At 41.4% G+C, this 27103-nt stretch overlaps 1 protein-coding gene across 1 annotated transcript in view; it reads right to left on the bottom strand.

Annotated features, from left to right (window-relative positions):
• Nucleotides 1-5803: 5803 nt before the first annotated feature.
• LOC109401562 (MOXD1 homolog 1) overlaps nucleotides 5804-27103 on the bottom strand; it is a 156458-nt gene continuing 135158 nt past the window's right edge. Inside the window, exons 3-6 of the mRNA XM_029868356.2 lie at nucleotides 24492-24784; nucleotides 13746-14424; nucleotides 8356-8886; nucleotides 5804-7873 (exon numbers count right to left, since the gene is read on the bottom strand). Coding sequence (XP_029724216.2) covers nucleotides 7706-7873; nucleotides 8356-8886; nucleotides 13746-14424; nucleotides 24492-24784 — 1671 coding nt within the window. The 3' untranslated portion in view covers nucleotides 5804-7705. The remainder of the gene's footprint in view (nucleotides 7874-8355; nucleotides 8887-13745; nucleotides 14425-24491; nucleotides 24785-27103) is intronic.

Here is a 27103-nt window from a genome sequence, read left to right as displayed (position 1 = left end):
TGCGGTTTCCCCATGGCGGTTCGAAGAATGGTGGCTCTGGAGAGGAAATTTCCTCTGAAAAAAAGACATTTTTCTTGATAGAAAAGTCAGGGAGCAAAAAGCGGAGCACGTACTTGCCACTAGGGGTTGTACGTAATCCATGGAAGCCGGGAAAAGTTAGGCTGATTTGGGATGCCGCCGCCAGGGTGGAAGGTGTGTTTTTTAACGACAGAATGCTAAAAGGACCAGACTTGTTGGCAGCGTTCTAACTCGTTTCCGTCAAAAACAAATTGCTTTCTGTTGAGATATTAGGGAAATGTTCCACCAATTCCTTATTCGTCCTAGAGATCGACAGGCACAGAGGTTCATCTATCGAGAACATCCGGATGTAGACCCACAAACCTTTGTAATGGATGTTGCCACCTTCGGTGCTGCGTACTCGCTATGCATTGCACAGTACTTGAAGAATAAGAACGCGAAGGAATATGCAGAACAATTTCCCGAAGCGGCAAAAGCAGTCATCGAAAACCATTCGAGAGTTCGAAGGTACGCTGCTGCCACCTGGAAAAAGTTTACTGTATGCGTGAAGGACCGATTTTTTAGCATGGGGAAGCATAGGAAGTCAGTTTTCAAATGCTTCTAAAAAAATCAAAACAATATTTAATTAAAAGTGGGTTGGTGTACATAATGAGAAATTCAATTAGCAAACTGTTTAGCATATAATTTTGATTAAAAAGTTTTTTCCCAGATTAGATACTGATTGTGTAGAAAACGAAGATTCTTAACCCGTACATCAATCCGTTTTTAATGAAATAATGTTTTGAATTTTTTAGAAGCATTTAAAAATTCACTTCCTATTGGGGACTACGAAGCAAATTACCACAGTTGATCATGTGCGTGAAGCGCCGAATTTTTAACATGGGGAAGCATAGGAAGTGAATTTTCAAATGCTTCTAAAAAATTCAAAACATCATTTAATTAAAAACGGATTGATGTACGGGTTAAGAATCTTCGTTTTCTACACAATCAGTATCTAATCTGGGAAAAAACTTTTTAATCAAAATTATATGCTAAAAAGTTTGCTAATTGAATTTCTCATTATGTACACCAACCCACTTTTAATTAAATATTGTTTTGATTTTTTTAGAAGCATTTGAAAACTGACTTCCTATGCTTCCCCATGCTAAAAAATCGGCCCTTCACGCATACAGTAAACTTTTTCCAGGTGGCAGCAGCGTACCTTCGAACTCTCGAATGCTTCCCCATGTTAAAAATTCGGCGCTTCACGCACATGATCAACTGTGGTAATTTGCTTTGTAGTCCCCAATTATGTCGATGACTACCTCGACAGCGTGGATACGTTAGAAGAAGCAGTGAAGCTGATTGGAGAAGTGAGATATCTACATTCCATGGTTGGAATGGAGATTCGAAACTTTTCGTCGAATTCAGCCGAAGTGGTTGAGCAAATTGGACAGCTCAACAACGTTCAACATAAAGTTTTGAGCTCGGAAAAAGAGTGCTTGGCATTTTTTGGAAATCAATCGAAGATGTGTTCAATTTCGACATAAACCTGAAGGAAGAGATTTGTGGCATTGTGGAGCGTCAGGAAGCGCCAACAAAACGTCAAGTGCTATGCACAATAATGTCGCTGTTTGATCCATTGGGACTTGTGGCACACTTCACAATCCAAGGGAAAATCATTATGCAGCGGATCTGAAAAAAACTGGAGCTACATGGGACGGAGCAATTTCTGAAGAAATCTTGGAAGATTGGAGAAAGTGGAGCAGTATGCTGGAAAAGTTGAGTGAAGTTCGTGTGCCAAGATGCTTTTTTTGCGATCGGATCTACAACGCCGAAGGACGCTCAATTCCACGTTTTTGTAGATGCCGGTGACAACGCATATGCTTGTGTGACGTACATCCGCAGTTCTTGCAGTGGTATACCACGGTGTTTAATAATGGCAGCCAAAACGAAGGTCTGCGGCTTGAATTGCAAACAGTTTTGATTGGTGCTCGCCTTCTTGACAGTATTTGCAAGTCGTTGACAATACCGATTGCCGCACGATATCTTTGGACAGACTCTACGACCGTACTCGCATGGCTGAAATCAGAGACCCGTTGTTATCACCAGTTCGTCGGATTACGGATCGCAGAGATTCTGGGGACAACTACTGTGGACGAATGGCGAAAGGTGCCGTCTAAACTAGCCGATCAAGCGACGAAGTGGAGCGATGGTCCCAAATTTGATGTGGAAGATTGGTGGTTCGTTGGACCGAGTTTCCTAATGGAACCTGAGGAGACATGGCAGACGAAGAGTAACCATCAGTTCGCCACAACAGAGGATCTACGAACCGCCTTTCTACATCATCGAGTTGTACCGGAAAAGCTCAAAATGGTCAAGACTACATAGGGCTGTAGGATACGTAGTACGAGTAGTAGAGGTGTTTCTAGGACTAAACGCCAGAGGTCCACTAACGCAGGGGGAATTGCAGAAAGCGGAATACATACCTCATTTGGAGACAAGCTCAAATGCAAGCCTACCCAGATGAGTATGCGATACTAACTTACAACCATGAGTATCCGGCTAGGGAACCTAAGCAAGTCAACAAGGCTAGTTCTCTATACAAAATTACCCCGATGCTGAACCAAGACGGAGTTATGAGGATGGACAGTCGCATTGCAGCAGCTCCTAGGCTGACATCAGATGCGAGGTACCCAATATTACTGCCCAAAGATCACTGAGTGACACACTTACTAGTGGATAGCTATCACGTTCGTTTTTTGTACCAACATCATGAAACGGTTTTCAATGAACTACGACAACAATTCCAAATTCCACAACTGCGAGACGTAATTTCCAAGATAACCAAACAGTGTCAACAATGTCAAATACAAAAAGCATCTCCTCAGGTTCCAATCATGGCTGCACTCCCAGAAATTCGATTGACTGCTTTCGTGAGGCCATTGACCCACACGGGTGTAGACTATTTCGGGCCAATATTCGTGAAGCAAGGACGCAGTTTGGTAAAGCGCTGGCACAGACAAACAGACGTAACACTTGCGAAATTTACATCGACCACGCATTTAACGATCATTTTAAATTTTCATAGTTGTGGCTTTCACAACCAGAGGCGCGCGCATCACTTTTCTATGCGTTTAACGTTTCACACAAGCGCCTTCTGTTGACGATATTGCACAACACAGTGATTCGTGCAACTTTGCCACCAGGTGATGGTAGTGTGAACTGGTCGATGGATATCCATGAAAATCGTTCAAGGTGTTACGTCTGTTTGTCTGTGGCGCTGGATTACACTATTTACGTGCCTGTCAGTCAGGACAGTACATCTTGAGGTAGTACATAGCCAGGTCCGGATTAAGGATTGTGGGGGTCCGGGGCCCGAGCGAATGTGGAGGTCCCTCGGAGAGATGAGAAAAAAATATTTTCTCCATTTTTGAATAGTACTTGAGCAATATGAAAAATAAAGTTAATGTTAGCAACCAAAAAAGGTATTTGTGGGGCCCCTAAAATATGGGGGCCCGGGGGCCTGAACCCCTCGGCCTCCCAATAACGTTTTGAAGGAGCAACTACAAGCAATCAACGAAAATTGTTCTTTGAGTTTCACGAACACTTCAACTAAATGGCTATTCAACCCACCATTAGGGCCCCACATGGGAGGATCGGTGAAAGAGGCCATGTAAGCAATCGCAGATTATCCACGGCATCCCAGCGATGAAGTGCTTGAAACTATTATGATCGAAGCTGAGTCTATCGTGAATTCTAGGCCGCTTACATATATACCTGACACCAACCACTTCCTGCTGTACGGGACACATGGAATCAACCAACCGAGCCGAGACTTAACCGTGGAGTACACAACACTAAGGGACAGCTGGAAGTTGGCGCAAAACCTAGTGGATGTATTCTGGAAACGCTGGGTACGCGAATACCTTCCTACCATAGCTAGGCGGACCAAATGGTTCCAACCAGTGAAGCCACTGCAACCGGATGATCTAGTGGTAGTGGTCGATGAAGGAAGGCGTAACGGATGACTGAGAGGCCGAATAATTTATGTGATATCAGGAAAGGAGGTCAAGTTCGCAGAGCCGTGGTTGAGACTACGAAGGGACTGGTCAACCGGCCAGTAGTAAAGTTAGCGCTGTTAGAGGTGCGGAAACCGAATGAAGAACCAAAAGAAGGCGAACCTTGGGAACCGGAACTACACGAGGATGGGGATGTTGACGAGCCACTCAGTAGGTACGTCAGTTAATGAGTGAGCTCCAGTTTCGCCCCGTAGGAATAATGGAAATCCTTCACGGGCAGAAATTGACAGCTCTGTACAATGAAAGATAATGAGGGGAAAAGGGAGATGGTCAGAACAAAAATGAATTGGCTATTGTAGGAAGCAGTTTGTAAAAGCTAAAATTATAATTGAAACGAAAAATTGAATGCAGTTGTATATGTGGATTTACCTTATATAATATAAACTAGCTGTCCCGGCAAACTTTGTCTTGCCTACTGCGTTTTTTGACGTTTTAAGTTTCTAGTCAAGACCAAATCGCCGGTCCCCGGTATGGAACGTCGATTTTCAAAAACTATCATTTTTTCCATGTTTTATGCCTCATAAACCTTCCTTGGGTGAAAACTAACAGAACAAAACTAAGACGACCAAAATCGGAACTTCCGTTCGCAAGTTATGCGCGGTCCCACGTATGCCACTGCATTTTTATATATATAGATATATATATATATACTAGCTGTACCCGGCAAACTTTGACTGCGTTTTTTGACGTTTCAAGTTCAAGTCCCCCCTGCAAAACGTATGAAAAATCGATTTCCAAAATCTCTATATCTCAATGTTTTTTGGCTCATAAACCTTCCTTGGGTGAAAACTAACAGAACAAAACTAAGACGACCAAAATCGGACCTTCCGTTCGCAAGTTATGCGCGGTCCCACGTATGCCACTGCATTTTTATATATATAGAGATAGAGATAGATATATTTTATAAAATAGATCTTATAAGTCGGTCCTTTGGAACTTTCTTTTTAAAAAAAGTAGCCGACACTTGATAATTGATAGATTACACTTTTCGTTTAATGTACTTTAACTAAATGAAGGTTTGGAACACTTATGTCTTTGAATAATTTGATTCAGAACACTTCGTTTGTACTGAGACAATTAGACACTTATTACAATCGTTACGAATTAAAACACTACGCGACAATCACCGACGACACAGCTTAACCGGCTGGACTCCCGATCGACAACATCACCACTCCGATTGTCAGCGCGTGTAAAACACCAAAATGTAAGTGGTGGACTGAACTATTATTTGGACTGTGTTCTAACTAAAATAAAACCTTTTAGCTTTGAAGCAACATCGAATCCTGCTAAACAGAGGTGTTTTTTATAATCGGAGACCGAAAGATTTGTGCCTGTAACCTCCTTGATCGTACTCGCGTTCGAGCTGCACGTTTATAGGTAGGAGAATCATCCTTGTCATCATCAGTGCTTTCGGAGCGTGATCTGTGAATGTTGATTATGCTGAAGCTATACGTTTAGAGATTCAGTACCACCATTTGATGAATTTTCGGTAATCTTTTTACTGAGGTTGGCAATATCACGTAAGTGTAGATATGGTTGTTCAATAAGTTTTTACTTCGGTTTTTACTTCGGTTTTTATCTTGGTTTTTACTAAAACTTAAATTGGAGTTTTGAAAATACAAAAAGGATACAGGATGATAAAACGGAAAATTTAAGGCACATTAGCCCAACAGAAGTGGATTTCGGATAACATGAATAATGCGGTTAAACAATAGGAGATATTTTCTGACAGACTAATTATTTATCGAACAAACTTTAAATATTTTTTCTAATAGTATACATTGTTTACATTATATTTTTAGTTTTGTATTACTTTGTCCTTATACATTACTATTGTTTTTTTTTTAAATGTGATGTCAGGATTTGAAAATGATTCTTTACATCCATAATGAAACAATGGCGAAGTGATGCAATGCTAAGAAACATTTGTCGAATATACTTTTTTCTACATTATTTCCATGTCTCGTACACTTAGCAAACGCTAGGAGAAAAATCTGTTGACTCTGATTTATTGTTTTCGGTTGTCAATTACATAATCAATTTGTCATTATGTACATTCAATAGAAAAAATAAGCATTTGAGAACTGATTACTTTATTCTTGTAATTTGTTTTCCGAAAATGTAACGCATCAAAAAGTTGATTGATATTCTAAACATAACATATGAAACAATTAGTTTGAATCTTACTAGCTATAAATGAGCATAAGTGCAGACTAATCGACTTGATACAATCTAGTTACTTGAATTTTCGCAGAAAATTAAGTTAAACTTTGGCATACTTTTTTCTCTTGATGAGCAATTTATAGATACATAGTTTAGGTAGATAAATTCAGACAAAATTTATAGAAATGCCTAGAGGAATTTGAACAATTCGTGAATTTTCCATCAAAAGATGCAAAACACAAATTTTACAATTACTGATTTTAAAGACAAACAGACGTAACACCCAGAACAATTTTCGTGAAGATCCATCGCCCAGTTCACACTACCATCACCTGATGGAAATGTTTAACAAAACTCTGCGTTGTGCAATATCGTCAACAAAAGGCGCTAGAGTGAAACGTCAAATATAAAGAAAAACGATACGCGCGCCTCTGGTTGTGAAAGCCACAACTATGAAGATTTAAAATTATCGTTAATAACGTGGTCGATGGAAGTTTCGCAAGTGTTACCTCTGTTTGTCTCTGTTTGTCTGTGACTATGCTGTCCCCACACGCATAACAACCCAATTGGACTTTCTATCTATTAGCGCAGTCAGCTTTTTCTTTTTTATTGCTCACTCTCTAAAAGAAATACGAGAAAGAGCGGGATGAAAGGGAGTGCGAATGGCCGCGTACGTCAATGTTTTCACAACTTTTGAGATAACCTTATGAATGGTATTAATTATCAATTGGGTTTTTAAATTAAGAAAAATGTATCGTTTTTTCAATTTTATACGAAAGAGCACCCTTTTCTGAGCCACCATGATTTTTTTCAGATTTTTAGAACTTCATTTTGGTACCTCAAATCGATTTCGAAGAGATTTTTCGAAATCACCTTTTGACAGCTGGCCAACTGCTTGACAGCTCCATCCAGTACAAAATGCGACGAGGGGTGATTCGACAAATCGCTCCCATACAAACTACAAACTGGTTTTTAAATTGGTTCCCGGGCACCAAAATACATGAAAATTTGGATTTCGACTCAGTTTTGCATGCAGATTCTGAATGTGCAATTATCTAAATACCGCTAAAGAAGCCAATTCTCTATTTTCACAGTTGCAATCTGTGACAGTTCTAAGTTTTACATAGGAAATGAGTTTTACAATTTCAAATGCCGTTGCTTTGTAATTGCTACCTACTTTTTACAGATCCGGGTTTGTTGTGCGAGTGGGGCAGTATAATGCTACTGAGATTTTTCAGAGATTGAATAAATTAAAGAACTTACACAATTAACACAATGCATTTAAATTAAATAGCGTTGTAGAGATAAGGAAAAGGAGCGGATGGGTTGGATGGCCAAGATGGGAAAATAAATTAAAATAGGTAAAGATTCTTAGTATGAAAGGGAAAGTGACAAGTTTCCAAGGTAGATACCTACAATTGGACACCGTTGATGATGACATTGTGATAGATTTGACCGTTTTAGCGATAGCGACGAACAACCAATAGCAGAAGCAAGATAAGGGCCTTTGTGCTGGATAATTTTCTCGCGTCTGACGATTGATTGAACTCCATAAAGTGGTGGTACGGGCAGTGACTGGGTGGCTTTACGAACGCCTCAAAGGAAGGATATTTAAATATTTCGGCAGCCTGCGAAGAAAAAGTTGAATTTAAAATTGTGATACACGATGTTGTTTAAGAGCAGATTTTTGCTTCTGTTGAATATTTAACATGTACTATACTGCCGTGAATCGCATATCTGTCCCATTTGCATAGGAAATCCAGCAAAGATGGGACTGATATGCGATTCACGGCAGTATATATGATAGAGCAAACGTTTTAACACAGACAAACAGACGTAACAGCTTGAACGATTTTCATGGAAATCCATCGCCCAGTTCACACTACCATCACCTGGTGGAAAAGTTGCACGAATCACTGTGTTGTGCCATATCGTCAACAGAAGGCGCTAGTGTGAAACGTCAAACGCATAGAAAAACGATGCGCGCGCCTCTGGTCGTGAAATCCACAACTATGAAAATTTAAAATGATCGTTAAAAGCGTGGTCGATGGAAATTTCGCAAGTGTTACGTCTGTTTGTCTGTGGTTTTAACGTCTAATTTGATACTTACCACTGAAATAGACTCGTTGGAAACTCGGCAGAAAGTCATATGTTTTCCAGTGAGGATGCTCTGCTCCACACGCCTGGTGAACAGTGGCTCCTGCCAAGGTAGCTGATTCAAGTGCGACAAAAACGTCCGATCGTGAAACTCTACCGGATCGGAGATGATCAGCTTGTTCAGAATGGATTCCTTGTACAGTATATCTTCCTCGTCCACGATGCTGTACTCTTTTGCATTTTGAAGCGCCTTAATGGCAATCTGGTTCTGTTCGTCGTCAATGTCTCCCCCAGGAGCAAAGTTCGGAAACACCGTGGTCGGGAGGAGATCCAGAATGTTTCCGTTGTACAAGAAAAGGTTTTCCACGTCGGTCATGTTCATCGAGTAGAACTGGAACACTCCGAACGTTTCGAAAAACTCCTTCACCGGAGTCATGCTGTAACATCCCGCCAGATCAATTTTCGGATAGTATGTGATGAAGGAAAGGCACATTTCCTGCTTTGTTGAGTAACCGCCGAGTGTGGGTCGTTTTCTTCCAATGGTCTGTGAAAATATGAAATTGCAGTTAAAAGACAGCTATTTACAAACACTGTACGAGAATGGTATGAACAGAAGTGTGTCTTTAAGTACTTTAGAAAATTAACTTCCATAATTCAATCATCTCTTTTTCCAAACATTATTATACGCATTATTCTAGAGTGGACTGTGTTCCGATGTATTCCGAAAGTTTTAGCAGTCATAAATGTAGAAATGACGTTAGGTCATCGGTGTCATTGGTCATTAAGTATATCGGAAATTTACTGAAAACGTTCAAAACATCGTTCAAACGGGGTCTCCAGTTAGCCTAGTAGTTTAGGCTATGGATCGCCAATCCGGAGACGGCGGGTTCGATTCCCGTTCCAGTCGGGAAACTTTTCTCGACTCCCTGAGCATAGTGTATCATTGTACTTGCCACATAATGTACAAATTCATGCAATGGCAGGCATAAAAAGCCCTTCAATTAATAACTGTGGAAGTGCTCTAAGAATACTAAGTTGAAGAGAGGCAGGCCAAGTTCCAATGCGAACGTCGAGCCACAAAGAAGAAGAAGAAGAAGTTCAAAACATCCTAAAAAATAATTTATTCGAATTATAAATAATTTTTTTTTTTTTTAGATACTGTAAAAATCCTTAGAAAAAGGAATGGCACTTCTGCTTTTCTAAACATAATCATTTAATATGGTCATATTTTTCCTAAGTTTGCTTAAGATATAGGTAAATAATAATTTTCAAACAAAAATCCGTCTCCATTTTAGCGCAATTTTTAAAAATGTTAAAAGACCATTTTTCAGGGACCCCTTTTTTTGAATGCTCCACGATTACGCAAGTTAAAAATAGGTACATAAAGTTGAAAATTCTATTTTTTCATTGGGCATGTTTCTAAACTTATTGACAAGGAAGCTTTACTAGAGAACGGAATTGTAAATAATATTATATATCCTTTGAAGATATTTAAAAGAGAGTATCAAAGTTCGACCAAAAATTAGTTTTATTTAGGATAGGTCATTCTCTAAATGGTGAGGGTTCTTTCCGAAGAATGCCTGGAGGAGTTCTTGTAGGAATTCCAGTAGGTATTTCTGTAAGAATTCCTGGATGCATCCGTGGAACAATACCTGGAGGAACATCTGGAAAAGATCTTGAAGGAATCCTTGAAGCATTTCCTGAAACAATTTCTGGATTAATTCCGGAAGTAATTCATGAAGAATTTTTTAAAGAAATCCCTGGCTGTAGGAATTTCTGGAGGAACTCCTGGTAGAATGCCTTGATCAACTCCCGGAGAGATTTTTAATGAATCCCTGGAAGGATTGCTGGGTGAAATCCTGGAGAAATGCCTGGAGAAATACCCGGAAGAATATCTGAAAGAATGTCTGGAAGAATATCTGGAGGAATTCCTGTAGAAATTCCAGTAGGCAGTTCTGTAGGAAGTTTAGGAGGAATTTCCAAGAGGAATCCCTGAAGCAACTTATCGAGGAATCTCTGTAAAAAACTTGGAGAACTTCCTGTATATGGATTAATGCCGGGAGGTATTTCTGAAGGAATCCCTGGAGAATTTCTTGGAGGGTTTCCTGGAAAAATTCCTGGAAAAAATGCTATAGGAATTTCTGGATGTATTCCTAGAAGAATTTCTTGATCAATTTCCGTAGAGGTTTCTCAAGAAATCTCTGGAAGAATTCATTGGGAAATTCCTGGATTAATTCTTGATGGAATCCCTGCCCAAGTAGCAAGTAGAATCTCTAGCGTAAAGGTTTTAATAAAGGAATTCCTGAAAGAAGTCATGGCAGAATGCCTGGAGCAATTTCTGGAGAAATTCCTGGGGACATGCCTGTAAGAATTCCTGGAGAAATCTTTTGAGAAATTCTTGAGGGAATCTCTATAAGAATTCCTGGAGGAATCCCTGCATAAATTCTCGGAAGAATCACGAGTGTAATTCTTGGAGGAATCCCTGGAGGAATTCCTTGAAGAATCACTGGAGAAATTCCAGGGGGAATCCCTGGAGGAATTCTTGGAGGAACCCCTGGAGATATTCCTGGAGAAATTTTCTGGAGGAATCTCTGGATGAGTTTTTGGCAGAATGCCTGTGGGAATTCCCAAGGGAATTCCTGGGATGATTCCTGAACAAATCAATGGACGAGTTTCTGGAGTAATCCCTGAAGGATTCCCAGGAAAAATCCCGAAGCAATTCCAGGAGGAATTCCTGAGAGAATCCCACGAGGAGTTTCAGAAAAAAAATCCAGAAAAAGAACCGAAAAAATCCGAGAAGGGATTTTTGGAGAAATCCCGAAAAGTTCCTAGATGAATCCTTGGAGGAATTTTCAAAATATTCACTGAAGTTGTTTCAGAAACAATCACAGGAAGAGTTCCGCTCGTGTGAATCTCTGGAGAAATTCTTGGAGAAATGCCTGGAGGAATTCCTAAAGGAAAAGAATCCCGGAAGAAATTCCTTAGGAAATCCCACGAGAGTTTTCTTGACCAAGATTTTCTCTTGAAATCCCTGGAAAAAAAAATTTGAAGGAATCCATGTCTGCATCTGCAGTAATTTCTGGACGAATTTTTGTTTCCGTTGGATGAACTCTTGAATATATTTTTGTACAAAATTGTAAAGCAATTTCTGAAGGAATTTTTGAATAATTTCTGGCAAAGTTTTCGGAAATAATTCCTGGAAGAAATGTTTGCAGAAATATTTCGAATAATTCTATATAGCATTATTGGAGCAATCTCTAGCGGAATTTTCGAAGGAATGGAGAAATTCCTGGAGAAATACCTGCAGAAAAACCTAAAACGATCTCTGGTGAAATTTCTTCGGCAATCCATGGGCTAACTCCTTCAGGAGTTCTTATAAAAAGCACTGGAAAAATAACTGGAGGAACCTCTACTGAAATCCTAGGGGAAATTCCTGAGGGGTTGTCTGGTGAAATCCTTAGAAGAATTCTTGAGGAATCCATGATGGAATCATTGAAGGAAGCTTTGTGTAAATTCCTGGAGACATTCATCGATTGCAGAAGTAGCTGTAAAAATTTCTGCAGGTATCATGGAAGGAATTGCTGAAGCATTTCTTGGAATAATCCCCCAGGGCGTCCATGGAAGAATTCACGAAGGAAATATTCCTGGAGAAGTTCCCGAAGACATACCTGAAGCAATTTGTGAAGGTGTCCCTGGCGGAATTCATAAATAATCTCAGATTTTTGCACTTAGCATGACGTTTATTTGATTTGAATACTAGTGAAAATTTGTGAATTTTGGGCTACTACCCTATACAGCAGCATAAGGCTCTAGGAAGTCCTTCTCTTCACCAAGCAGTTCCGACAAATTCGGAAAATTAGGCAAGTTGTGTTAATATGCCTTGAATAAAAATCACAAAATTTAGACATTTAACCAAGCTAGTTATTAGGTGTAAAATTCTATGATAAGATTGAAGTGGTACTCTTAGAGAAATACTTGGCGATTTTTTTTGTGGTTTTCGAGGAAAACGAGCTTGATAATTGTGGATAAAATCCTAAACTATTGGAATGGTTCATTTCTTTAGATTTTTTCTTGAGATGGCTGGAATTGAATAATATCTACGCCCATGTTGCTTTTGGTTATTATGTTTTAATTAGTCTTTTATATAACGTCACAGGCACATTACTGAACGAGAGTAAATACACTTCCGATCAAAAGTTTGGGGTCACCCCCTCAAAAACATGTCACTTTTTTAGGCCCATATCTTCGCCAATTTGCGTCCGATTTCAAAACCCTAGGTAAAAGATAATAAGTCAAAAAAACTTTGAACGTGATTTAAAAGAAACTTTTTCAAAAAAATTGTATGTAAACTTAACCCAAAGTTGCCAAATTTTCTAAAAAATGAATATAAACTTACGGCAGTATCGCTGGAAATTGGGTCGACCAAATTTTAAGATGAGAGCGGTAATATGACCCATTTTCTATTAGCTTTCAACTGCTTTTTACAGAACTTAGCTAAAAAATCTTGACAAAAAGTTATTAAGTAAATTAATCCTTGATGTCATCGACCAAAAGTTTGGGGTCACTATCGTAAAACATGGAAAAGGGATTTGTTGATATCTTTGTCATCTATAGTTCAATTTTAATTCTTCTTGACTTATTTGAAACAAAATGAATGATACTTACTGCATAGAAATTGAACCACACATATTTGTTGGAATTTACATACTAAAACTTAACGTAAAGTTAGCTCATTTTTTGAAGTGTGGTGAAATGTGTTAACTTTACATAACATTTTTATATACAAAAATCGATAAATACGTTAAGTTAAAGACATCAAACGTAAATTTAGTTAATTATCTTTGAATTGAGCCAAAAAGAATTAAAATTGAACTATAGATGACGAAGATATCACCAAATCACTTTTCCATGTTTTACGAAAGTGACCCCAAACTTTTGGCTGATACATCATATTGAGGGGTGACCCCAAACTTTTGGTCGATGACATCAAGGATTAATTTACTTAATAATTTTTTTTTCTAGATTTTTTAGCTAAGTTCTGTAAAAAGCAGTTGAAAGCTAATAGAAAATGGGTCATATTACCGCTCTCATCTTAAAATTTGATCGACCCAACTTCCAGCGACACTGCCGTAAGTTTATATTCATTTTTTAGAAAATTTGGCAACTTTGGGTTAAGTTCACATACAGAATTTTTTGAAAAAGTTTCTATTAAATCATGTTCAAAGTTTCTTTTACTTATTATCTTTTGAATGAAACCTTGGGTTTTGAAATCGGCCGCAAATTGGCGGAGATATGGGCCTAAAAAAATGACATGTTTTTGAGGGGGTGACCCCAAACTTTTGATCGGGAGTGTATATATTTTTATGATTAGAAACATAAAACAAAGTGTAAAGAAAATATTACCTCATAAGCGCAGTCCGTTATCAGGTAGTCCCCGGGAAGAATATTTGTCTCATTCTCCAGTTGTCGAATTTGTTGGAAGCTTTGATCGTAGTTATCGTCTTCTACTATTCGCGGAAGCTCCTTGCCGTCACGGACGTGCCTCAGTTTCATTTTGCGTCCCGCTACGTGAGAATGCAACGCCGCCGATACGATGTTAATACCATTCTCGGGAAACACTGCCCCGGTGCAGGATGGACCGCAGATGCCTACGTTTCGATACAATTTCTGACCGGGCGGAATCATTTGGGTGTCGGAAATTGAAACTCCGGAAATCATCATACCCGCATCGTGCTGCCTGACATGCCGCGTATAATGCATCCGGAATCCGGAGTGGTCCAAGACGCGTTTGGCTCGCGGGTTATCGTAGTGCACTTCAAGCATATAGTATTTAGCTCCTCCTTTGTTGCCTCCGATCGGGATACCGATATGCTCGGGAAGGAACTGTCCTGAGGCACCGACGCCCCACGTGGCCACCGGTGTGATGCAGGAATCCCAGTCGCGTGGCGTAAGTAGATTACTGTTGCAAACCGCTCCGCTGCTCTTAACCCACACATCCCACGAATTTGGGTCCGACCCGGGGTAGGAGTTCGGCGAGCACTCGAACAGAGTCATATGATGCACAAGCGGTTGTTTGGTGGAGCTGCAATATAGATTGGAATGAAGTAGTTTGATAACGCTATGCAGCAGCGACCGCAATATGCTACGACGACGCTGGCTGCCGAACAGCGAACTGATAGTAACATAGCAGAGGAAAACTGATGTATGCAATCCGCAATTGATTGCTTCTCTTGAGGCAGCATATCATTGAGGTTAATTATGCGAACGGTACTGCGGAATATTCTTCTTGGTCCAATATACATGCTCGATTTATCATACATGTTGGAAATATGGTTCCATAAGGGATGGTCGTCGCATGAATATCCAATCAAGATTCATGATGGAGAATAATTTACATCATTAAGATTTACTTAGAAGATGATGTCACACAACCATAATAGTTTGACCTTTTGAACACATGTTTTGGTGACTGGTGAAATAAGATTCAAACGCTATTCTTTGATTATACAGAGTTGGTATAGGGCTCTGCACGAAATTCGCTCCCTCTCTTTCGCTCTTATTGAGATTTTGTAAACAACAAGGCCAGGAAATGTCAAAATCCCATACAAAATCAAAACAGTGCAGTGCCCTATAGGGCACCGCATACGGCGGTTGCTATGATAATTTCTTCTAAGTCTTTGACGTTTCGTGGCCTTGTTGTTTACAGTTTGGACTTAGAGAATTTTAGTCGATTTTTTGGTTCGTCCGGTAAAAGGTGCGCGCGTAATGGAATTCAAATGAGTAACTTCCGCGATGATTGCTTCATTATGGTCGTATCCAGAATGTTTCAACTTTGTGCCAATTGGGAAGTCCTGGCAGAAAGAGTTCCACCGAACCAGGAGTTTATCTTGTCCGAAACCCGTGAGCAAAGCAGCTGATCATCTACCAGCCTCTATCGTACCACTAGTACGGCGATGACGACATGGGTGGGTATGCCGAACTGTCGAAGCTTTGCTAGATTGCAACTCTCAAGATTATTCACTGAAGAAGAGGAAGTTGGAGCATTGTGGTTTTAAGCGACTAGATGAAAACCAAATTGTTAAATGTTTTTAATTAAACGCTACACGGCAGAACATTTGAATGAGAAAATGATTTCCGATGAAATTGTGAGACAAATTTTGGTTGAACTCCGTGGGAATTCTGGCATAAATTGGGATAGGAGCTACCTTTGGGATTCTTCCAGTTACTTTTGAGATATTTTGTGCGAGTTATTCCTCCAGAAGTTCTTTGCAGGATGTTTTCAGTAACTTCTGTCGTGATTACCCCAGATATTCTTTCTAGGATTTCTTCATGAATTTCTTCTGGGGTACATCAGGAGTTTTGAGATTCTTCTAGGAATTTCCTCTGGGATTAATCTAGGAATATCTTCTGAGATTTCCGCAGGAATTCTTCTTGAAATTTTGCCAACAAATTCAAACCGTGTTTTCTCCACAATTTGTTTCCAGGGTTCCTCCAGAAGTTCCTTCTGGGATTCCTCAAGGAACCTTTTCTGAGATTCTTCCAGGGGTTTGTTCAGAAGTTCCTTCTGCGATTCTTCCAGGGGTTTCTTCTTAGTAAAGAAATTCAATCTGGGATTCCTTGACGCATTTCTGACGGGATACATTTCGAAATTCCTTTCGGGATTTCTTGCAGGTTTTTTCCTTGTTTTTTTTTCATGAGATTCCTCCTGAAGTTCGTTCTGAGATTCTTTCAGAAATAACTTCCTAGATTCCTCCAGGAGTTTTTTAGAGATTCTTACAGATGTTCTTTCAGGGTTTCCAATAGGGCTTTCTTCTAACTTCTTAATTTCTTTCTTTTGATTTTTCTCTGTGATTCCCAGAAAAAATTCCTATAGAAATTTCAGCCAAGAAGAAACAATTGGAGGAAACCCAGAAGGTGTTTCTGAATATTCCACTGCTTCATATTCAAAACTGCTTAAATAGTTCGTCAAGGAAGTCCTGTTTTATAACGAACTTATGTAAGAATTCCATAAGGAATTCGATAAAAACTTCTGGAGGAATTTCGTAATTAACATTCGGAAGAATTTCAAATAATCTGCAGAAATTCCAGGGGGAATTTCCAGTGAAATCCTGGAACAAGTACATTAAAGATTCCCGAAAAGAGTTCATGGAGGATTCCCGAGAGAAGTTCCTGGAAAAATCAAAGAAGGGACTCCCGAATTTCGGATGGAATGCCTGGATGATCCCTGAAGGAAAAAAATACAGAAGGAAGTTTTGAAGAAATTTCTGAAGCAAATCCAGAAAGAATCCCGGACGAAATACCGCTGAAATCCCTGGAGTAATCTCAGAAGGAAGGCTTGTTGTATTCTCGGAAGGAATACCTGAAGGAATCTTGGAATGAATTCCTGCGGCACTCCCACAAATTTCTAAAGAAATCCTGAATTGAATTTCCTTAGGAATCCCACCAGAAATTCCTGGAAGAATCGCAGCGGGAACTAATGAAGGCATTGTGGAATCAAATTGTGAAGAAAACACGGAATGATTTTTTTTATTGAGGAATCCCGGGAAGAATTCTTGGGGGAATCTCTGAAGATATTCCTGGAGAAATCCTAGAAGGAATTCATGGAGGAATCCCAAAACTCCAATCGCGGAATCGCGGAAGCAGTTGCTGTAGAAATCCCGGAAATAACACTTAGGGAAACCCTGATAAAATCTTTCTAGTAATCTCCAAAGAAACTCAAAGGAAACTTTTGAAGGTATCCTAAATCATAAGGGACACTCTGAGAAATCGTAGAAATTCGTTATATGCATTTCTTTTGAAAGTCCCTGTCAAGTTTATCATAAATTTCATATTAAGCCCAACCGGATTTATGTCAGAACTCCCACGGAATTCAACCAAATTTATCCCACAATTACATGAGAAATCTTTTTTCCATGTCAATGTTCTGCAGTGTAGCTTTTATTCAATTAAATTTAAAAACTAATTACTTAAAACCACTCTTCATAACTATGCTCCAACTTCCTCCTCTGGCGAGTGATGGAAAGCTTGGCCTCGACTGGTACCGAAGTCTGGATTGAAGAAGCATCTTGAGGATGGCAATCTAGCAAAGGTTCGGCAGTTCGGCATATCTGGTGTCACATTCTATTCAGAACTTGATCATTTGCTGGAGTACCCATGTCGTCTGCGCCGTACTAGTGGTACGATAGAGGCTGGTAGATGATCAGCTGCTTTGCTCACGGGTTTCGGTCAAGATAAACTCCTGGTTCGGTGGAACTCTTTCTGCCAGGACTTCCCAATTGGCACAAAGTTGAAACATTCTGGATACGACCATAATGAAGCAATCATCGCGGAAGTTACTCATTTGAATTCCATTACGCGCGCACCTTTTACCGGACGAACCAAAAAAATCGACTAAAATTCTCTAAGTCCAAACTGTAAACAACAAGGCCACGAAACGTCAAAGACTTAGAAAAAATTATCATAGCAACCGCCGTATGCGGTGCCCTATAGGGAACTGCACGCCGCGGTTGCTATGGAAAATTCTTCTAAGTCCTTGACGTTTCGTGGCCTTGTTGTTTACGATTTGGACTTAGAAAAATTTTGCTGGTTTTACTGAGGTGCACCCAGGTGGGCAGGGTGGCTTTGATTGAAATTATCAACGCGTGGTTCGTGGGTGGCGGAATGCGCGCGTTCGGGCTCCTACTTGCAAGATTATGAAACCTGACTTGACTACAGTTATGAAGTTCAGCAAGTTGTAAGGCATGATTAGCTGATGTCAGGATGAATCATTGACCACATGGTCACCACTGGCCCCTCCGGGAACTTCCGGGATGACCCGAAACAACCTGGAGAACCGGTGATAGGGGTCAATTACGTTTATTTAGCAAAACATGATGAAAAACACCACGGCTCTTTTTTTATGATTTTTCGTCAATTCACTTGTGACTGCATAGCAATACTGGCCATGGTTCCCATGTGCCACTTCCGAAACTTCCGGGATGCCCTGAAGAACCGACATTAGAGGATAATCATATTCTAACAGAAAAATGTGTCATGCGACGGATCTTCCTTCATGAATTTTCATAGATATGTTTGAGATTGTATCGATGCTAGACATGGCCCCCATTATTGGCCACTTCTGGAACATCCAGGTACCCCGACGGAAACGACAACAAAAGCTAATTACGATCATACAACAAAACATGTAATGTGACCATCATGATTTTTAATTCCTATGTATGTGGTCGTATCAAAAGTGGCCACACTCTTGGTTGACCATTTCTGAAACTTTCTGGGGCGCCCTGAGGGAACCGATGGCCAGAATCAATTTGGTTCATTCAGCGACGGTTTCATCATGTTTTTCGAGAATATGCTTGTGGTTACTGCTAAAACTTAGAGAATGCCCTCAAGAGACTGATGGCATATTGAACAAACGCGTTCATATGACAAAATGTGGTGTGTAACGCATCTTGGCTAGGTCCAGAGAAATATCTGACAGGATAAAATAATGCCTGATGGAACTTCCGAAGGATTCCCTGGCGTAATTCCTGGAGGAATCCCTTTCAAAATGTTTGAAGGCATCCTCAACGGAATTTCTTGAGAAACGTCCATCTGGGAATTCCTCCGGGTTCTCCTCCTCCAATTCCTCCAGGAGTTTCTCTAAGAGTTCATTCTAAATTTTTTCCTTAAGTAAGTATGAGAGTTTCTTCCAAAACTTCTCCGGGAATTTCTTCTGTAATTCCGCACAAAGTCCTTCCTGGAACTCCTCTGGGAGTTTCTTCTTAAGTTCCTCTGGAATTCCCCCCGGCAGTCCCTTTTAAATTACACCAGGAGTTTCACGTAGAATTTCACTGTGAGTTTGTCATAATTTCCCCCGAGAGTTTATGCTGAAATTCTTCCACAGGCAGTTTCTCATGAAATTCCTCCGGGAATTTCCCCAGGAATTCCTACGGAAGATGCTTGTAGAATTTCTTTAGTTCATTCTAGAATATCTCTGGAAGTTCCTTCTGAAATTCCTCCGAGAGTTCATCCTGGAATTCTTCCGGGAGTTCACTCTGAAGATCACGCGGAAACTCCAACGGTAGTTCGACCTAGAATTTATCTGTGAGTTCGCCATAGTATTCCTTCAGAGTACCATCCGGGAGTTTCCTCCTAGAATTCCTCTTGAAATTCCTCATGGAACTTCCTGGATCCCAAAAATGCTTCAGGAGTTTATCACAGAATTGCTCGGATGTTCCTCTTGAAAAACGTCCGGGAGTTCCTTCAGGAAATCTTCCGGAAGTTCCTCTGGAAGTTCGTCCTGCAATTTCTCCTAAAGTTGCTTCTGGAATTCTTTCTGGAAATTCTTCTGGAATCCTTCTAGGAGTATCTCTGGAGTTAATCTGAGAATTCCTCCCAAAATTCCTCCTTTCTTACCGAAATTTCTCTGAAGGGTCACTTTGAAACACCTTCTGAAATTCCCACAGGAGTTGCCCGTGAAATTTCTCATTAAATTTCACAGGGGACTCTACTTTTATTTCTTAGGGGGGTTTGCCTTAGAATATCTCTAGGAGTTTCTCCTAAAACTCTGGGACTTCCTATTGAAATTCCTTCTGGAGTTCCTCCTCCTCTGAGAGTTCACGCTGGAGCCCCTACGAGAGTTCATCCTGAAATCCTCCGGGAGTAAGTCATAGTATTACTTCGGATTCTCCACTTGAATACTCTCCACAAGTATCCTCCTGGTACCTCTATGAGAGTTCCTCGAAGATCCTGGAATTCCTCTATGAGTTCGTTATATTATGTCTTCGGATGTTCCTCTTGAATACCCTCCTGGAATTCCTTCGAGAGTTCCTCATGAAATGTTACCAGGAGTCCCTTCTGAAATTTCTCTAGGAATTCCTTCTGGCAGATCCTCCTGGAAATCATCAGATAGTTCTTCCTAGAATTCCTGCGGAAATCCTTTCGGTAGTTCCTCCTGAAACTACTTCGTGAGTTCATCCTAGAATTTCACAGGGAGTTTCTCATGATATTCCTGCGAGAGTTCATGCTGGAATTTCTTCGGGAGTTCCTTCTTGAGTTTCTTAGGTTATCCTTTTGAAATTCCTTCATTCCTTTGAAATGCCTGATGGAACTTCCGGAGGATTCCCTGGCGTAATTCCTGGAGGAATCCCTTTCAAAATGTTTGAAGGCATCCTCAACGGAATTTCTTGAGAAACGTCTGGCAAAATGTTTGAGGAATCTCTGACTAATATATTGAGGAAATCTCTGTTGGAATTGTTGAATAAATATCTGGCAGAGATAACCCAGATGCAGTGCATTGCCCTTGCGGAACTCCTAGATGAATCTCTTAAAAAAAAACAGATGGAATTCAAGAGCAGTAATTTGCGTAAATTTTAGAGGAGTCCTTAGCGGAGTTCCTGTATGAAGTTCTTAGCGGAGTTCCTGTATGGCGGAATTTCTAAAGAAATTTTGAGAGGAATGGCAGCAGTAATCACTTGCAGTACTCTTTTTTTTACCCCCGCTGTTGGGGGAATGAAACAGCACTCTAAGAGCAACCCCTGATGGATTTCCAGGAAAAATCCCTGATAAACACCACGAAGAATACCCCCCGGAACTGTTGGAGAAATTTCTGGAAGAACTTCTAGCTGAACTTCTGGAGCAGTCAGTGGTGGAATTCAAGATAAATTACTAGTGAATCTTCAGAAAAATCCCTGGTGAAACACTACGCACAATCCTTTACGAAACTCATGGAATGATACATGGTGGAGCTTCTGGAAAAATAACTGGCACAGCATCTGTCAGAAATCACTAGCACCACAAGTTATTTTTAACGACTTTTGATAGGGATTTCTCCAGGAACAAGACCAGGGAATCTCCCAGAAGTTCCTTAACTTTGGTGTAGCTAGAGCGGCCACCAGGATCCGAACAATCAGAGGAACATTTGAAGAAATACTCTTACGAACTCTCGAAGGTATTACAGGAAGGACTACCGAAGGTATTCTAGGAGAAATCGCCATAGGAATTTTGGGAGGAAATCCCAGGGGAACTTCTACGGAAATTCCAGGTCAAACTCCCGTGGGAATTTCAGGAGAAACTTCCGTTGACTTTCTAGGAGAAATTCCACGAGCAGCTCCCGCAGGAATTCCTCGAGGAAATCCTGAAGGAATTTCAAAAAAATAACCTAAGAAACTCAAGAAGGAACTCCCGAAGAAATTCCAGCATGAACTCTCGCAGGAATATCATGAGAAACTCCCTGTGAAATTCTAGGATGAACTCACGAAGTAGTTTCAGGAGGAACTACCGAAAGGATTTCCGCAGGAATTCTAGGAAGAACTATCTGATGATTTCCAGGAGGATCTGCCAGAAGGAATTCCTAGAGAAATTTCAGAAGGGACTCCTGGTAACATTTCATGAGGAACTCTCGAAGGAATTCCAGGAGGGTATTCAAGAGGAACATCCGAAGACATAATATAACGAACTCATAGAGGAATTCCAGGATCTTCGAGGAACTATCATAGAGGTACCAGGAGGATACTTGTGGAGAGTATTCAAGTGGAGAATCCGAAGTAATACTATGACTTACTCCCGGAGGATTTCAGGATGAACTCTCGTAGGGGCTCCAGCGTGAACTCTCAGAGGAGGAGGAACTCCAGAAGGAATTTCAATAGGAAGTCCCAGAGTTTTAGGAGAAACTCCTAGAGATATTCTAAGGCAAACCCCCCTAAGAAATAAAAGTAGAGTCCCCTGTGAAATTTAATGAGAAATTTCACGGGCAACTCCTGTGGGAATTTCAGAAGGTGTTTCAAAGTGACCCTTTAGAGAAATTTCGGTAAGAAAGGAGGAATTTTGGGAGGAATTCTCAGATTAACTCCAGAGAAACTCCTAGAAGGATTCCAGAAGAATTTCCAGAAAGAATTCCAGAAGCAACTTTAGGAGAAATTGCAGGACGAACTTCCAGAGGAACTTCCGGAAGATTTCCTGAAGGAACTCCCGGACGTTTTTCAAGAGGAACATCCGAGCAATTCTGTGATAAACTCCTGAAGCATTTTTGGGATCCAGGAAGTTCCATGAGGAATTTCAAGAGGAATTCTAGGAGGAAACTCCCGGATGGTACTCTGAAGGAATACTATGGCGAACTCACAGATAAATTCTAGGTCGAACTACCGTTGGAGTTTCCGCGTGATCTTCAGAGTGAACTCCCGGAAGAATTCCAGGATGAACTCTCGGAGGAATTTCAGAAGGAACTTCCAGAGATATTCTAGAATGAACTAAAGAAATTCTACAAGCATCTTCCGTAGGAATTCCTGGGGAAATTCCCGGAGGAATTTCATGAGAAACTGCCTGTGGAAGAATTTCAGCATAAACTCTCGGGGGAAATTATGACAAACTCACAGTGAAATTCTACGTGAAACTCCTGGTGTAATTTAAAAGGGACTGCCGGGGGGAATTCCAGAGGAACTTAAGAAGAAACTCCCAGAGGAGTTCCAGGAAGGACTTTGTGCGGAATTACAGAAGAAATTCCCGGAGAAGTTTTGGAAGAAACTCTCATACTTACTTAAGGAAAAAATTTAGAATGAACTCTTAGAGAAACTCCTGGAGGAATTGGAGGAGGAGAACCCGGAGGAATTCCCAGATGGACGTTTCTCAAGAAATTCCGTTGAGGATGCCTTCAAACATTTTGAAAGGGATTCCTCCAGGAATTACGCCAGGGAATCCTTCGGAAGTTCCATCAGGCATTATTTTATCCTGTCAGATATTTCTCTGGACCTAGCCAAGATGCGTTACACACCACATTTTGTCATATGAACGCGTTTGTTCAATATGCCATCAGTCTCTTGAGGGCATTCTCTAAGTTTTAGCAGTAACCACAAGCATATTCTCGAAAAACATGATGAAACCGTCGCTGAATGAACCAAATTGATTCTGGCCATCGGTTCCCTCAGGGCGCCCCAGAAAGTTTCAGAAATGGTCAACCAAGAGTGTGGCCACTTTTGATACGACCACATACATAGGAATTAAAAATCATGATGGTCACATTACATGTTTTGTTGTATGATCGTAATTAGCTTTTGTTGTCGTTTCCGTCGGGGTACCTGGATGTTCCAGAAGTGGCCAATAATGGGGGCCATGTCTAGCATCGATACAATCTCAAACATATCTATGAAAATTCATGAAGGAAGATCCGTCGCATGACACATTTTTCTGTTAGAATATGATTATCCTCTAATGTCGGTTCTTCAGGGCATCCCGGAAGTTTCGGAAGTGGCACATGGGAACCATGGCCAGTATTGCTATGCAGTCACAAGTGAATTGACGAAAAATCATAAAAAAAGAGCCGTGGTGTTTTTCATCATGTTTTGCTAAATAAACGTAATTGACCCCTATCACCGGTTCTCCAGGTTGTTTCGGGTCATCCCGGAAGTTCCCGGAGGGGCCAGTGGTGACCATGTGGTCAATGATTCATCCTGACATCAGCTAATCATGCCTTACAACTTGCTGAACTTCATAACTGTAGTCAAGTCAGGTTTCATAATCTTGCAAGTAGGAGCCCGAACGCGCGCATTCCGCCACCCACGAACCACGCGTTGATAATTTCAATCAAAGCCACCCTGCCCACCTGGGTGCACCTCAGTAAAACCAGCAAAATTTTTCTAAGTCCAAATCGTAAACAACAAGGCCACGAAACGTCAAGGACTTAGAAGAATTTTCCATAGCAACCGCGGCGTGCAGTTCCCTATACCAAATTATTTAATAACAGAGAGCTGTTCCTGCTTTTTATCAACTGCCCAAATAATATTGGAAAATATCCATAAATATTCCAGTAACTCAACAAATACTTAAATTCTTGCTGCTTCACCCATGCAAAGTAATTAAGTTTTAATTGTGTGATAATACATATAGTTGCCGAAAACTGGACAACAAATCCATTTAGATACAAAGATTGTATTTTATAAGCTATCCGACCAACCCTGTAATGCAATACGGCATCATGACACAATTCATTATTATTAGAATCTCATCACCTATTTCGATCGTTATATTTGCGCAATAAATAATAAGTACTTGTCATGACACTGGTAGTAGTCATATCTTGCTCATTAACAGTATCATGTACAACTTGAATAATAGGGCGAAAATTATGTAGATTTATTCCACCAATTATAACACAATGCATTTGGATTGAAAACCCACCTTTCCTTGGTCAGTATCGCCTCGTATCCTATGATGTGATGCTTTTCACGAAGGGTCGGTGCTTTCAGTATTTTGCACCAATACAGCGTATCCATGCTGGCGTCGATGGAGACGTTCTTCACCGTTACGTCCCACTGGCGGATGTCGTTCTTCAGCTGTGGCTCCGTTGGCTTTTTGAACGATGGTCCCAGAAAGTGGATCGATCGGGCGCCACGATTTTTTCCGTGATCTTTGAAATCGCCGTGGACCGGATCGCGATCCCCGTACGACCACAGTACTTTCATCGTGTCGGTCTGTAAATAGAAGGGAATAGGTACATAGAGTTTAGAATTAGAATGAGATAAGTATAGATTTCTTGAAACGAAAGCCTCTTTTTCGTCTTTCTGATTCGACGTTCCAACTGGAATTTGGCCTGCCTCCTCTTCAACTTAGTGTTCTTTGAGCACTTCCACTGTTATTAATTGAAGGGCTTTCTTTGTATGCCATTGCATGAATTTGTAGATTGTGGGGCAAGTACAATGATACACTTTGCCCAGGAAGTCGAGAAAATTTCCCCGACCATGATGGAAAGTTAACCCGCCGTCTCCGGATTGCCGATACAAAGCCTTATCACTAAACTAACTGGAGACCACTAGGCTAACTGGAGAATCCCTAAACTCCAGCCCGCTAGCACATACGGAGCGACGAGCTGGGCGCGGATGTAAAAAGCATCCGGCGCACCAGGACTGGAGAGATGATGCTAGTGCTGAAGAAGATCGCCACGATCAAGCTTCCCGTAGGGAAGGTGAACAAGGCGACTGCAGTCGGCAAGATCAAAGTATAGGCTGGTCAGTGTGCCCGAGCAGCATGCACGCACAGCCAGTAGTGGCGTGTTTCAAGTGCTTCGAGTAAGGACACAAGTCGTGAGCGTGTAAAGGCCCCGACAGCAAGCTCTGCAAGTACTGCGGAGTGAAAGGCCACACCGCCAGGGAGTGCAACTCGGCACCAAAATGTCTGATTGGCGCGGCAAACAAGGGAGGGTCTAAATTCCAAGGCACGCGAGGAGGTCGAACCAAGCGACGACAATGCAGGTTACACAGCTAAACCTGAACCGCTGTGAAGCTGCACAACAGTTGCTGTAGCAGTCAGTCTCGGAGTTAAGTACAGACATCGCTCTACCATCGGACCCATACCGCTTCCCGATAACGGGAACTAAGTAGCGGATAAGGTCAAGCTAGCGGCGATCTGTACAATCGGTCGTTTTCCGTTCCAGGAAATAATTTCCACGGCGCACGAGGGCTTCGCAATAGCGTAGATTAACGGGGTGTACTTTTGCAGTTGTTATGCCCCTATGTCGGTATATGTCGATATACCAGTTCTCGTCTATGCAGGATTCGCTATCAAGTGCACTAGTGGAATTGAGGCCCGTGGGAATCGGTGGAGACTTCAACGCCTGGGCGTTTGGGTGGGGTAGGCGCTTGACTAACGCGAGAGGCTGGGCTCCACTCTAGACTGAACGTAGATGCAGCCAACGATGAGGTTTTTAAAGAGTTATCCTCACCAAGCCATGACATGCTTCGTTTTGATGCTGCCTTTGCCAACGACATTGACCAGAAATTTCGACAGATGTCGCGAACGCGAAACCTAAAGTAGGAACGGTGCAGAGTCTATTATTGATGTGACCTTCTGGAGCCCGGGTCTAAACCCTAGCTCTAGCTGGAGGGTCGGCAATACACGCACAGTGACCATCTGGCGATTCGATACAGGGTGGAACACGAAGGAAGACGGGCACTGCCGAAGATCATCGACCGCCATCCTGGATGGCTAGTCGGAACCCTAAGCCGTGCATGTGACGTCACAACGAAAAGGCGATCCCTACCCAGAAAAGGACGCAAACCGGTACACTGGCGGTGTGCAAAAATTGCTGAATTCCGCGCATCCTTCCTTAGAGCTAGAAGAAGGAGGAAGCATAAAGCTCGCACCGAAGAGGACGTGTTTCGAAAATTTCTGCCAAGCAGCCAACACGACCCCTTGGGGTGATGCCTACAGAGTAGTCATGGCCAAGCATGGGAAAACTCATTCGCTCACCCGAATGCCGGCGATTCAAAATAGCCAAAAGAACGCCAACAACGCTACACTGAGTGAGAGCACGGCGCACCATGAACGAACGCAACACGAACGGCTCGCCACCGACGCCACCGATGCGAATCAGGAGAGAAACAAATAGAGTGTAAAATGAATCAGCTAGGATCGGTGTATACGAAAAGAACGTTCGCTCTCTCAACTACCGAGTGGCATTCAGCTGATTGAATCAAAACGCGCTCACTGATTCAATTCCCAGTACTGAATGCTTCCAGCTTCCACCGAACGCTAAATGAACGTTCCAAAACGAATGCTCTCGCACCCGACTCAGAATGCAAACATTCGTTCAATATTGATTCGTTCGTCTTCGGCACACAGACTCAGTAGCGATTCATTCGGCCGTCGTTGCTTGCGTCGCTCGGTGCTCGGCGATTCAAAAGAATGGGCAATGAATGTGTAAGGATTTTGCTTGGCTGTGGGAGAAGTACACTCGCATCAGATTGTGCGTGGTTGTGAGTGAGGGATACACAATAAATGAATGATTTTTTCCC

The sequence above is a fragment of the Aedes albopictus genome, chromosome 3 (genome assembly GCF_035046485.1).
Source record: "Aedes albopictus strain Foshan chromosome 3, AalbF5, whole genome shotgun sequence".
Classification (NCBI taxonomy): domain Eukaryota; kingdom Metazoa; phylum Arthropoda; class Insecta; order Diptera; family Culicidae; genus Aedes; species Aedes albopictus.
Note: the sequence above shows the minus strand (reverse complement) of the source record. Positions and strands in the feature narration are given on the sequence as shown.